This window comes from Phragmites australis, chromosome 5 (genome assembly GCF_958298935.1).
Source record: "Phragmites australis chromosome 5, lpPhrAust1.1, whole genome shotgun sequence".
NCBI lineage: Eukaryota > Viridiplantae > Streptophyta > Magnoliopsida > Poales > Poaceae > Phragmites > Phragmites australis.
In genome coordinates, this window is record NC_084925.1 from 21918178 (window position 1) to 21933057 (window position 14880).

Consider the following 14880-nt stretch of genomic DNA (forward strand, 5'->3'; position numbering starts at 1 on the left):
CGTTAGTATTTTATTTTTTACTATTACTAGTACCTTTATTATTATTATTATTTTCTCATCATCTTTTTAATTGAATCTTGTGAGTTTCATCACTAATCTGCCCTAACTTGTTTGGGACAAAGGCTTTGTTGTTGTTGTTGTTATCCTATTCCATACATGTTTTTTTTTTGGGAAATTCCTTATTATATCACTGACAACTTGTGTTCAAATCCAAATTTCAATGAGACAATGAGCGACAAATAAGGGATAAAGCAAACATTCTGTAGCATATAGGGAATTGCCCAAAAGAAGAAATTCAAGCAAAAACTGTGAAATACAAATTTTTAGTGATAGCTCTGGAAATTACCTTTCCCAGCTTTTGATGCAAGATTTGTCACCTCAATCTCTAAATTAGCTGATGCCTGCAAAGTGTCTCATTAGGAGTAATGCAGTCATAGGTTTGGGAGTACACCAGAAATGAGGCACACTATGATTACAAAAAGTAAAAGGGAAAGAAATGTGGGTTGAGGATTGATTTACAGTTGTCAAAAAAGAAAATTGGTATCAGTTATCCATTTATCGTAAAGCTTATGTTGATATTACGAGATATGCTGTAAAAGAAACAAAAGTCCCAAACATGGAACTTGTGCAGGGAGAAAAAATAAAAAAGAAAAGACCATAGACTGACAGTTACCTGTTCCGGAACTTCAAATATAAAATGCTCGTTCCACTTAGCATAATGTGTCTGTAACTCAGTAGTTTTCACAGGTTTTACACACCTTGTCCTGGCACTCTGTGGGAAAACTTTGTACTGTTCAGAAGCATGACTTCCTATAAGCAAGCGTAAAGCACAGAAGTAGCTGTTGCCATTGCCATCATCTATGATAGGCAAGCCCTGTCATGGGAAAAAAGGAACTGTAAGCTTCATATAAAAAAACATTGCATTTGCAGAGTGCAACACAAGTTCCAGTACGACCTTAGACTCAAAGATCTGTATAACAACATAATATCTTGATTCTGTGGAATTGGATAACACATTTAGTTTATCAGAAAACCTGGGAGGTGGCATCAACAACGAAACTTTACTCTCATGCTGTAACAACTCAATAATGTTTTCAGTGTCTTCCAGTTTCTTAAGATAGACATCACATCCTAATTTGTTCTCGAAAACTACTCTCTGGAGATCATCTTCATTCAACGCAGAGCAGGAAGAATCGTCAGCTTTTTTTAAATTTTCTACACTGTCCTGTAAAATAGATACGAACTTTATCAATCATTAGAAAAAGCATACACGAAATCATGAAGAATCAAGTAGTATAAAGGATAAGATGATACCTCATTTTTGATTGACGATTTTCTTTCTAGGTCAATCTGTCTTCTCCAAGAAACTAAAGTTTCTATAAGAAGATCAAGATTTGCAGAGCTCAGGTTAGCGTTTAAAGGACTTGTTGCAGCAACACGAATCCTCTTACCAACTTTTGAAGGAGGGTGTTCACTGGTATCATATGTTTCAAACCTTCAATGATGATGGAACAATGTTAGGACAATTGCATGAACATTCTAGAGACAACAGTACATGTCCTCAGATAGATACAAACGATTAAGCAGAACTTACTTGAATATCCCATCAAATGGCTCAACAAAGGGTTCCCATGCCTCCAAGTGTCTATTGAATGTGGATGCAGCAATTGAGCAGATCAATACAGCGTTCATCGTCTCAAATCTTCCATGTGTTGCAAGATTTATATTTGCGATCGTAGTGTCAAAAAGTGGTGTGACCTAAATAATTGGAAACTTAGTTGATTTGTAAGTAGTACTAAGTAGAAACATCTCAACAAAGTACATTCTGGAATTTCCAAAAGAGACACATTTAGCAGGCCTACACACCACTCCACAGGAGCTGTCAAGGATGCTGACTGACAAAAATCCCAGCTTCAGCTCAGCAGTAATATTTTCACGTGCCTTAGGCTTTGCATTGTCTGCAATACTGTATGCTAATCGAGCTGATGGTTTCTTCAGATCAGATCTTGCCAGGAAAGTACATCCCTATAACACAACAGAACAATTTGATCCCTACAATTACATCAGCTGAAATAATGTTTACCAGAAATGGTGTAAGCATGACGGATTACCTGATTTTCAACCTTCCAAATGCTCCAGCAGTTAGGACCCATTGAGCTAGAAGACCTGGACATAGGCTCCTCTGAGATAGTTGCTTGGCTTACCAGACCCAATTTAGGGCAGCAAATTGAATCCTTGCTTGGCATTTCATCTGTTTTTGTCACAATACATCCAAGGGAAGCGTAACCAGGAGGCGGAACTGGATACCAGAAGAATATTTCGTCAAAGCCCTTTCTATCAATTTGTGCCGCTTTAGTAAACTGTACAGGTTTCTCAGAAACAACTGTGTCACACTTGAAAAGAATGCCAAGAGTAGGTGGTTCAAATCTGAAAGAAGCAGGGAGCATGTCAATAATGTATCACAAAGAATAGTCTTTAGCATCGCTAAGTGTACATAAAGAAACCATTACCCTTCAGTTATACAGTCGCCAACTGAAGCAAACCCAAAACGAGGTAATGGCCTCCATATAGAAAATGACCTCTTTGTATCACACCCTTTATCCCACCATATTCTTTCAAAGTGTGGAGTAGATATACAATAGCTACTTGGTCTCGATAATGTGCGAAGTGTATCCCAACCAGAAGTACTCTTGTGGTGAGTTGATTGATCAGTAGGCAGGTCATTCTCAACAGATGAATCTGCATTTAGATCTTTAACAATATAGCAGTTTGGATTCCGGAGAAGAACATGGTGCAAATCAAGAGATAATATTCTACTGGGTTGTTCTATAGAACTATGCGCATGGAATGAAGCTATCACATTGTCAACACGCCATATGCTGAATCCAGAGATTATTCTGCAGAAACATATTAAAACAAGAAAGCCATTCACGAATTGGTGGTATTCAATACACTCTTTCCAGCAAAGAAAAAAAAAAGAAGAGAAGAGAAATGGCAGGCCAAACAAATAAAAAAGTTAATGACGACATACCCAGGAGAAGGTGAGAGTGTGTGTATACAATCTGAAAATGTAGCAGAAGTCACAAGATCGGAACGAAGGCAATACACTACATGGTTTGAAGGTTGTTGCCTGCCAATATTTACCACAGATCCTAGAGCTAAATATCCAGGTGGTGGCACAGGAATCCAGATAGAACACTCATTTTCCTCAGTTGACTGAGAGGAATCGATGAGATCTACAGGACCAGGTAATACATGAACAAGCCTAAATCCAAGTGGTTTCCGCACGCGACCATAAGTATTACTTACAGCAACCACAACCTGAGAAGGTGGCACAGACCTGAGAAGGTGCAAGACATCGGTTTCAGCAGGAAAAATATAACAGGAAAAATATAATGAAGGTTAAAATACTCAGCCAACTATCTGGTGTGCAAAAATAAAGGTAAGAGGAACCGATGTTTAAAGTAAATGGTAAAATCACAGGACCCATAGGAATAAATTGTGCAGATCAGTTACTTTCAACATTAAGCCACAGTGATCAATGTAGACACAAAAGAAAAAGACATGCCATCAGCAACACGCTGCTACACACTTATTGCTTAACTCTACTGTTATTTAGCTGCGAAAAGTAACAAATTACAGTCGCATGCCAGCTCTAGTATTTAGCTTACATCTTCAACATACAACACACACCACCAAGGTGGTAGATCTCAAGGGACAAAATTTACCTTGAGGAAACACAATCACCCAAAATCACATAATTTGAGGGAGCTTGAGGCCTCCAGAAGGTGAGGTTGTAACCAGGTAGGTCACCTGAAGTATTTGATCAATTGAAGAAATTAGCAAGGGATGACTGATTACTTGAACGAGAATAAGCAAACACATAAAAAACACCTAAATACAACATTGTGAATTGCAATGGAAATCGTCATAACACTAAGAGCTAGGTAGGTAACACACAAGTACCGTTCGGTGAGCTCCAAACTCGTTTAAAGTTTGTACAAGAAACCAGCGGGCTGATATTACCAAACTGCAATGCTGCAAGAGTTTGATTTTGCAGTTTGAGCAAGAGAGAAGCAACACTGAGCGAAAGATGGATGCAAACGTCTGTTGATGTCAATACTATGTTGGTCTTTTCATTGACGGAAGTATATTTCCATGAAACATCTACTGGCTCAAGAACAAGAAGACCAGACCCAGCTTCAATTGTAAGGTCTTTAACGACAGATCGAGCCCAGGTGTCTTTTTCTTTTGAAGCATACCTGTTTCAATGTAAAAAGGGGCATATCATTAAGCAAAGGAAATCCACAGATGCAGAGTTATGGTTTAGCAAAACTAGTGAGAAGAAGACAAACATGAAACTGAAATCCATCTTGGCGCGAAGAAGTTTCTCAATGTGCAAGGAATCATCCATTGATAACTTTGAACTGTCATAAAAGGTAAATTCTGGAGACACAACCTGAACATTTTCAAAATAAAGATGTGTGATACTCATCAGCAATGAATGGGTGTAGCCTTGTAGAACTCAAATATATACTCAAAAGAATGTAATAGGGAACTACATCTCTTAATCAAATAAAAGCTCCCTGAAACACATGCAACTGAACTTTACTGGCCACGAAACAGTTCAAAGGGCTCAAAGAAACCAACTTGACCAGTCCTACAACACAAGATTCGAAGTGGGCTGCAATTAATCTTTTCCTAAAATTGTGTCTTCAACTCAGGACATTAGACACCATACCTATTTTGACTTTAATGCACTAACCAGTTCATTCAAAACCCTAAAGTATTGAAGAAAGATGGACAATATACATCTAACATCTAACAGGGATACTATTTAAAATCCTTGGCATGTTTTGGAGATTGACATCAGGAGGCCTCCATTCAACAGACAGTTAGCTTTTGTTTACACTTCTTCATAATTAGATAGTTTTCCTTTTACCTTCTAAGATAGATTTTGTTTACTCTTCATATCAACAGACATGCTAATGCTTGGAATTGACGAGAGCTTTACAGAACTATATGAAACTAAGACCTTGGAGGCCTCAGTGCCGTGGATATCATCAGTATAAGTACTTGGTAAAATGCATTATGCAATGTGCAATCAGTCGGTTTTCTGTCTTGTCTCTATACAACAACAACAACAAAACCTTTGTCACAAGCAAGTTGGGGTAGGCTAGAGATGAAACCCACGAGATCCGACTAAAAAGATGATGAGAAAACAATAATACTAATAAAGGTATTAGTAATAGTAAAAAAGTGAAAGTAATAACGGTACAAGGAGATAATAGGCTAAACTAACTAGCTAGCCACTTAGCCAGACCTTGCTTTCATGAATTATTTCTATTCTTCGCCAGGTTTCTTGGGCTCTATCCTTTCCATCACAATGCTAAAAGGATTCTTACATGTGAGGCACAGAGATGGGAAATTCCCCAAGCACGCGTACTAGCATTCTTGCAATCCATCATCACCATAACATACACCCTCTGATTCAGGGAGTTTACCCATCAAGTTTGTGCTAGCTACTACGTTTCTTGAATTTATCAATACGTACTCTCCATTTTTCTATTTGCAAGGTTTGAATTGTTCGAAGTATCAAAATTCCTACCAATCAAAAATAGTCTCACTGGTGTACAAAAAAATAGCACGTAAAAGTTAAGGTAGATCCAACTAATCCAAGTATATAATACAGCATTAAATAACCAAGTGAGTGAGAGGGATGGACGTTTCGGCTGCCCTCTCTCGCCTTGACACTCCCCCTCCCCAAGCCACAACCAACCCCACGCCGGTATCCACCACGGATCCGACGGCCACCCCTCCTGTCTTAGCCACCTCCCTCAAGTCAGTTCCCATGCTCTCTCCGTCGGCGCCACCATCTCTGTTGGCGGGCCATCCAAAGGGATCGCGGTGGCTGGATGTGAGCCCGCCGTTGGCGCGACACTCATCCCTCCCCCCCCCCCCCCCGGGGTCTCTTTCAGGCACGCGGTGAAAGGGAAGGCGCCGACGTCTACCCGGACCGCCCTATCTCTGATGGCCGAGATCTTCGCCTGGGTCCACACGTTGCAGGATTGGGCCCTCATGGCCCGATCATTGGGTGCCCTGCGAGATATTGATGAGCAGCTGCTACTGGCACCTAGTCACGAGGCTGGGAGATGTTTCATCTAGGTCTGAGGTTTATTGGAGACTCTACCTTAGATATCGATCCACGTCACGTTGAGCCAGCGCTTCCTTCATTTCCTACGCCCATCGAAGAGGCTTGGCTCCGCCGGGAACTGAAACGGCATAGTCTTGGTCTGGCCTCCTTAGATCGGACCATTGCTCGGCTTCGTTCACGCATTAGCTAGTTGCGGGAGGGAGATGCTGATACTTCTTTCTTCCACTCCCATGCAAGACATAGAAAACGGAAGAACTTCATACCTAAACTTCGGGTAGATGATCGTGTGATCACAGGATAGGAGGAAAAACAAGCAACTGTTATGGATTTCTATACTGCCCTCCTTGGGACGTCTGAGGAGCGTGCAGAAACTTTTAACTTGGCTTCATTCTATCAGTCGCCTCAAGATCTCTTGGCCTTGATCCTATCTCAAAACAGGATATTTGGGATACTATTAAGTCGATGCCACAGGACAAAGCGCACGGCTCGGACGATTTCACCGGCAGGTTCTACCGTTCTTGTTGGTCCATCATTAAAGATGATGTTGTTGCGGTGATTGTGGCAATTCAGTCTGGGGACTCAAGGAAGCTCGGCCTCCTCAATTCTGCTTTCTTGACCCTGATTCTGAAGAAGCCTGATGCTTTGGAAGTCAAAGACTACTGACCTATAAGCTTAATTCATAGCTTCGCTAAGCTTGTGGCGAAGATCATGGCCAGACTTGCTCCACATCTGTCCACGCTAGTGGTACGAATCAAAGCGCTTTCATTCAAGGTCGGTGCATTCAAGATAATTTCCTCTTGGTCCAAAGTACAGCTCGGTTTCTACATCATCGCAAAGAACAGTGGTTGTTACTCAAGTTGGATATTTCCAAAGCTTTTGACTCTGTTTCTTGGAGCTTCTTATTGGAGATCCTCACATACCTGGGCTTTGGACCATGTTGGTGCAATATGCTTTGCAGTCTCCTTGCTACATCCTCCACCCGGGTCCTACTGAATGGTGATCCCGGCGATGTTATTGATCACCGTCGTGGTTTGTGGCAAGGTGATCCGCTTTCTCCAATGCTTTTCATTTTGGTTATGGATGTCTTGAACTCCGTCATTGCCAAGGCTGCGGTTGAAGGATTGTTGCAGCCCCTTTCATCTAGACAACATGAGCAACGGGTTTCCATGTATGCCGACGACGTGGTGTTATTCTTGAGGCCTGTTTCGGAGGAGCTTGATGCGGTTCAGGAGATTCTTAATCGATTTGGGGCAATTTCTGGTCTTAAAACAAATATTAACAAATGTTCAGGTACACCTATTCGGTGCGCTCCGGTGGACATTGATACAGTCAGAGATGTTATGCCATGTGCTATTGCTGAATTTCCTTGCATCTATTTGGGTCTGCCACTTTCAATCAAGAAGCCCCCTAAGGTTGTTCTTGAACCTCTTATCGATAAGGTCTTGGAAGGCTGCTCTGATCCATCCCGTTGGTCGCGTCGTTCTTGTCAGAGCTGTTCTAACTGTCGTCCCAATATATCACATGATGGCTCAAGATATCCCACGATGGGTGATTAAGGCTATCGACAAACGGCGGCGTGCTTTTCTTTAGAAAGGCCGAAAAGAGGTTAATGGTGGGCATTGCCTCCTAGCCTGGAGCAAGGTTTGCATGCCAAAAGAACTCGGTTGTTTGGGCATTCACAATCTAGATTTGCTTAGCTGGGCCCTTCGCATGAAATGCCTTTGGATTCAGAAAACTGACCCTCAACGGCCTTGGATCAGTTTTCGGGTGTCAGTTCCATCACAGTCCTCAGCTATGTTTTCAATCTTGGTTACGACTGAAGTCGGCAATGGGCTCTCCACAAAATTTTGGATGGACCGTTGGATTATGGGAAAATCTCTCAAGGAAATGGCATCTGATGTGTTTGACATGGTGCCGAAGCGCATTGCCAAGAAGCGCACTATAAGCCAAGCCATATCTAATAACTCTTGGGTTTGAGATCTTAGGGGTGTCCAGGTCCTAGAGCAATTCCTGCAGATTTGGGACCTTGTGACCGAGGTGGAGCTGCATGAGGAGGTGGAGGACACATCTGGGCTGCTAACGCTTCAGGCGTATTCTCCACCAAGTCGGCCTATCAGGCTTTTCTGTTTTCTCATTGGGCGCATTGGTTTGGTTCCATGGAAAAGGTTGTGGAAATCTTGGGCACCTCCACGCGCCAAATACTTCATATGGCTTGCATGTCATAATCGTTGCTAGACAGCGGATAGACTGTCACGGCGTGGTTTACCTAACCCTGCGAGATGCCCTCTTTGTGATTAGGAGGACAAATCCATCACTCACCTTCAGATAGGCAGTGTATTTGCACGGCAGGTCTGGGTCGATGTCCTTCGGGCTATTGGACAACTAGTTGCAACACCAGTTCATCCTGCCTCGACCTCCTTCCAAGAATGGTGGCGTGAGGCAACTCTGTTGGTGGACACACGCCATAGAAAAGGCTTCCATTCCCTGGTCATACTCGTTGCGTGGTCCATTTGGAAACACCACAACGAATGTGTCTTTGATAATGTGAGCCCTTGTATCTCTTCGCTTGTCCATAGGATCGCCGTGGAATCCTCCTACTGGTGTTCGGCGGGTGCCGCCAACTTAAGTCTACTCTTTGCATAGGAGGCCGGCTTTCGAGTGTTCTTTAGGTCCCCAGAGCGCCGCGGAGGCACGACGTGGAGGGGTGATTTGGGTTGTGGTCGATGTGTGTTTGAGTTTGAGCGATTGTGACTATGTTTGTGTTTTTTTTTTTTTTTTTGGTGTGCGTGATCTAGGTTATGTTTGTTTTGTACCCCCTTTATTCCTTCTTAATATAATGACGGGCAACTCTCCTGCCGGTTCGAGAAAATAAGTATATAATAAACTTCATCATTCATAACTATCCAGCAAAGACAAGCTGCTCTTATAAACTAAGAAAAAAATCTAGAGTTTACACTATTTAGAGTTTAGTTACTACCTGAGCTTCAAATGTAAAATTCAGCATTTGGTTTGCAGGAGCATCAGTGGCAGCCTGGAGAGTACCCATTCTCTTATTATATTCAAGTTTCAAACGATCTTCATCATCATCAAAAGAATATTCCAACACTGAGACCTCAACACCATCTTCAGCAGAGATCGAGTAGCTACTTCCAGTGTTCAAGTATACACATCTTCTAAGTAATGCACCATTCTTGTATGCACCATACACAGGAGATCACAGGTGTAAGTTTGGCTTAAGAATAATGGTGCAACTATACAAGAAAACATTACCAAACTATATAATAGTTCATTTGAATCTTAACAAAAAGTAATTACAAGATCACTAAGCATGCACCTCAATTTTCACATTTTTGAAGCGAAGTCTTTTGCCACGCCCGACTATGATTATAGTCCCTGAGTATAGCTGGCCCTTCTTGTCAAATTCCTCACATAATGATATGGTACCTCCGCAACCGTCATAAGTGAACTCATCAATGTCATAACCATCAACTATTAGCTGCCTTCCAGGAGAGAGTTGAATAACATTTTCTTGTTGGAAGAAAACAGGCTCAGAAAGTATAATATCATCAGACCTCATAAGAGGGTCATTCTTTGGGTCTAGACTTTCCTCTCTGCCTGTTATTGTGCCTAAAGAAGGCACAAAATATTCAACAACAGGAAGCAGAAAATCCAGAACAACAAGTATACGTGGCTGCTGAATTCTTATAACAAACGACTGAAAGGAGGAACGCGAACGATAATCCAGTATCAGCATTGTGAGGTTCGAAACCCCCACATCAGTTGAAGAGTGCTCAGTGCACAGGTTAGCAGTCTCTGAATAAGATCCAAGCATAAGACGCATCTCAGACTTCATATCTGGACGGATATCATGTATCGAGAATTTTAGTATAGACAAATATAGATCCATTTCAAGCATTGAAGTTGTCCTGTAAGAGACCCATAGACCTTCCAGCTGCAGAAAAAGAAATGTACAAAGTATCAACATTAACCAATATGCTATCGGAATATGACAAAAATAAATTGCCTAATATACCACAACAAAGTATTAGGAAAATGCAGACGCTTCCCACAATGAAGTAGTATAATATAGAAGAAGTGAGATGATATATTAGCCACAACAATAATCAAGAATTGCACAAATTCTGTTACAAAAGTACAGTTGCATAATTCATTTGTAAGAAATACTCACAGCAAGCTCCGCCAGAGGTGACTCTGCATCTGGGCCATTGCGAAGTTCAAGCAACGCGTACTGAACATCCACAGTCATCACAACAACAGTACGCGAAAGCAATGAATGGTTATTAAGGTTGACTTTATCTGCAAGTAGACGTATTGACTCCTTTGTCCGGTTTACATTTTCCCGAAAAGTAGGGGGAAGGTTAGGTGTCTCTGATAGATTTGTAGAAATACAATTTGTGATCACGTTGTATTCCTTATCTGACATGACACCATGCAGCAGCCCTATCTGCAGAAGAAGAGAAACATATATAACTAAAACAAGATATAGAAAACTACCATCTATTCAAAATATAATGACAGAAAGTATCGTCACAAATATATCCTCCAACTCATCCAATACTACAACATAATAGATCTCAGTAAGTAACCATTGATTATGCTTTAATCATGCAACAATTTTCTTAAATTCAATTAGAGGATGTACTCAGTGATTGGCCTGCAATATAGTTCCAATAGCAAAGTGGTTTGGAAAAAGAAAATTATGTTGATTTGGCACTCGACCAGAAGTAGTTTGAACGATTGCAACTAATTGGTGGTTTGCACTCAATATGCCAACTACTACTTAGATTATATTAAAAATAATAGTAAAATTATTCTGGTATTAGAAAATTCAGATCTAAACTATTTCTGAGTTGTAGTACAGCTTTAAGGAGAGCAAAAAGACTAGACAAGTAGGACATGCTGCAGATGAAATTGTTAGGGGTATATGTGTCAAGGGTTAAATATCCTAGTCTAGGTATCCCCTCATGTAAGTTTATATATGTTGCCCATTGACCCTTAATGTAATCTTCCTTCATTTGTGCAATCCATCCTAAAGCTAACATGGTATCAAAGCCCTAGGTTCCCAGATCCAGCCGCCACCCTAGTTCTATGCTACGCTGCCCCTGGGAGAGAGACAACCTTTGCTCCGGGGGGGCAGCCCCATCTCGTCTTCGTGTCGTTTGTTGATCATTTTGTCGTCGTGCAGCAGCACAAGTCATACTCGTCGTGCAGCAGCAAGTCGTCCTCGTCATGCAGCAGCACCACCAAGTCATCTTCATCATCCTTGAACAAAATCTGGTTGTCTTTGACAGCATCTCCATCACTAACAACCAGATCAGGCGTATATGAGCCTTCTCTGTCGCCAAGCCTCATCTCGGCCAGATCCATCACCAGGGCGGATCTGCTCACCCCTTTCCAACCGTGCCGCCACCTATCACAATTGACACATTCGTCACACGGGCCTTCAATCGGTCATAGAGATTGTCAACTTGTCGTCATCGGCGCATGGGCCATCGCTGCCGTGCCTCGTCATCATTCGCCGTTTGTCCCGCCATCTGCCGTCCCATCGCATGTGCGCCCGTTTGTGATGTCGAGTCCAAGTCACGGGTCTGTGAGGGTCCTGTTGTAATCTTGCCTCACGCGCAGAGTAGGATCGTTGCCACTTTGTCCGTGAAACCTCATCTGGTTCTGCATCACACCCGTCGTCAACCATTCATCAATCCACCTAGAGCGCCTACTGCTGCAGGGATTCTTCATCCCCAGGCACTGTTGCAGGGTCTTCATCAAGGATTCGTCATCCCAATGTCATCGTCACTCGGTCTTCATCAGGCCACCACCAATTTCGTCATGCTGCTCGTGGATCCCACCGGCGAGCTCTTCTACGCATAAATCTTGGTGCACACCAGCAGACGCCGTCTTCACATGTCATGTGCTATCAATCGTGGGGAATCGTCACAGTCAGCTCGTCTTCAGGGTTCTTTTGTGTTCTATTGCTGCTGCGATTCTCTGCTGTTGTTGCATGGGAAGGCTTCTACTGTGTGTTCTTATACTACTGCAGCAGCATGGAGAGTTCTCGCTGCTGGTGGTGAGGTCTTCTGTTGGCCGCTGATTGCCTTTTCGTTTATTGCTGCCGGATGGGTTCACTGTTCTGCTGCTGCTGTTCAGAGAGGTTTTCCTGCTGGTTGTTTCAGAGTTTGTGCTACTGTCCGTGAACTGCTTGCTGCTGCTATAGTACACTGAGTCCTATTTCAATTTTCTAGTTCAAATTCCATGTTTTGCACAGCGTCCGTCCATTCAAGTCCACACATATACTCTTCTAGTTTGTCAAAGATGTGTCGTTCCAAAAATTCTGTCAGTAAGCCATTTGCCTCTTTTCATTTGTGGTTAGCTGAGTCCCATCGATTTGGCTAATCTCATCATCGACGTCGTTGATGCAACCTTGCCCTCTTGGTCCCTTTCGTAGCCGTATTTCTACACATCATAACCAATGGCCCCCTTCGTCGTCATCATGATTTTGTCTCACTGCTTGCCATCTTGCAGCAGTGACTTCTCTATTCTCCCTTCAGCTTGATTTGACACATCTTACTATTCAAGTCGTGTTCAAAGTCTCCAAAGCAAGATTCAAGTCAAAGGACAATTTGTAATGACTTGAGGTGTTTGCTGAAGTATGGGTCATGAAGGGATGTACCCCTTGTGGAGGAGATCGTTTGTTGCATCAACATTTGTTCAAGCGTTGCATGCTTTGATGACATCTTCGATATTGGACTTCGGATGTATCTTGTTTTTAAGTCTAGTGCTTTGTGTCAACTCTTCAAATGCAACGTCATTGCATTCATGTTGCATTTGAGGGGGATGGGGAGGGTAAGGGTGTGTCAAGGGTATTCGAGTAATATCCTAATCTAGGGTTCCCCTCATGCAAGTCTATATATATTGCCCATTGGCCCTTAATGTAATTATCCCTCATTTGTGCAATCCATCCTAAAGTAAACAGAAATTTCATTAAAATTGTGTGCCACAAAAGGAAGCGAAAATCAGACCAACACACGAGATCACACAAAGTTGTTTGGCAGAGAATAAGAAAACAAAATTAATCACCTGAACTTTCATAGAGAGTATTGGGACCTTTCGGAAGACATCCCGCAAGCTACGTCGCACCTCTACATTTATGCCATGACCTTCCCGAATCATACACTTTCCGAGAGTTCCATTTACTCCAACCGCCATGTTGATTCCATTTATCTATATGCATGAATCAAAATACCATTTAAGATAAATACACTGAAAATAATCACAAAATAAATTGTCCATCCCATTGCTTACCTCAGCACTGAGAATATCAAGCCATACAGCAGAAGGATCACTCTCTTCACCTCCATGCCAACTAAACTCATTCCTCACTTTCAACTGTCCTAGATCAAGTTGTATATAACTGCAGGAAGGTATGAGGGTAAATGTCATGTTTTTTTGTATCATAATCATCATTTTGTGTCGCTTCATTTTAAAAAGTTAACATCAAAACTAAAAAAACACACTAGTCTATATAACAACCACAAGCGCATATTTGACATACACTATCTGAATCGCATATAATTTGGAATTTGCCACTGGCAACATGCATGTCATGTAGTTATAGAATATAAGGAAGAATCTTCATATCATTAGATCCTAAGGAACTAATTAAATTAATCAATGGATGCTTTGGTAAACAATTATTAGTGAGCTAACAATTGGAAACGCAAACATACTCTTCGCTTTGGGAATTCTTTGGAACAATGATTATGGGCGTGTCAAGTGAAAGGTCCAGCTTTATAGCAGAAGCACCATCTATTTCATATTTCTGAATCAACCACTCAAAACCTCCAACTTTATCGATGAACTTAATTGCCTCTTCAGTATGAGGGGTGGCAAGCTCCATAAAATAAGAAGTGAACTGCGAAATAAAAGGCACATTAAAAAATATTCCATTGGCAGTCTGATAAAACGATTTGTAATGTTACTACACACCTCCTGAACGAAACGATAAAGAAAAACAATACGGACAGCAGAAAGCTGCCCACTCAAGCTGTAATTATGACCTTCAAAATCTTCATCCTCGATACTATATGACTGGAACGTGAACTGCATGAGAGAGGAAAACCATCATCACTTGACTACAACATTTCAACAAATTGAAAATCAAAATTATCTTGCATACAACATAAGATTATGTATCAGATATAACTTTGCTCCTTCAATATTAGAATCAATTATGAAACAATGTAGCCCAAGTAAGCTTGAAATCGAAACAAGCATTGAACAGGCATTGAGATGCACTTCATCTTAGATATTCTAGTACCCAAAGCAAGTTACTAATGAACTGAGGTACGAGAACTTGAACAGAGAAAATCAATGCATTGGTTGTGGTGTAATAAAGTTGTAATTCACTAGTATTCTCAACAAATCGTAAAAAAACTAGATGTTTACATCAATTTATTGGAAAGTGTCTGCATCAATATTCAAAATGTCTTTCCCTAGTCTCACTGTCACCAGGCCTGACATCACTCTTAACATCATATTAGAGCTAGGATTTCGTTTGGGATACCGCAACTCGTCCCGATCTAGCCCACCTGCCGTCGGTTTCTCTTCTACCCGTCACCGGCTGACTCTGCCCACCACCGGCCGGATCCAACCATCCCCGCCTGGATCCGTCCTCTCCCTAGCCGAATCCATCCTCTCCCATGTTGGAT

At 41.8% G+C, this 14880-nt stretch overlaps 1 protein-coding gene across 1 annotated transcript in view; it reads right to left on the reverse strand.

Moving 5' to 3' along the window:
• Nucleotides 1-14880, reverse strand: part of LOC133918926 (uncharacterized) — a 67567-nt gene that overhangs the window by 12658 nt on the left and 40029 nt on the right. Inside the window, exons 29-47 of the mRNA XM_062363059.1 lie at nt 14159-14272; nt 13900-14084; nt 13475-13583; nt 13250-13393; nt 10344-10619; nt 9489-10106; nt 9132-9344; nt 4356-4459; nt 3967-4262; nt 3729-3813; nt 3032-3340; nt 2511-2897; nt 2112-2427; nt 1867-2025; nt 1595-1758; nt 1315-1495; nt 956-1225; nt 674-874; nt 347-401 (exon numbers count right to left, since the gene is read on the reverse strand). Coding sequence (XP_062219043.1) covers nt 347-401; nt 674-874; nt 956-1225; nt 1315-1495; nt 1595-1758; nt 1867-2025; nt 2112-2427; nt 2511-2897; nt 3032-3340; nt 3729-3813; nt 3967-4262; nt 4356-4459; nt 9132-9344; nt 9489-10106; nt 10344-10619; nt 13250-13393; nt 13475-13583; nt 13900-14084; nt 14159-14272 — 4186 coding nt within the window. The remainder of the gene's footprint in view (nt 1-346; nt 402-673; nt 875-955; nt 1226-1314; nt 1496-1594; nt 1759-1866; nt 2026-2111; nt 2428-2510; nt 2898-3031; nt 3341-3728; nt 3814-3966; nt 4263-4355; nt 4460-9131; nt 9345-9488; nt 10107-10343; nt 10620-13249; nt 13394-13474; nt 13584-13899; nt 14085-14158; nt 14273-14880) is intronic.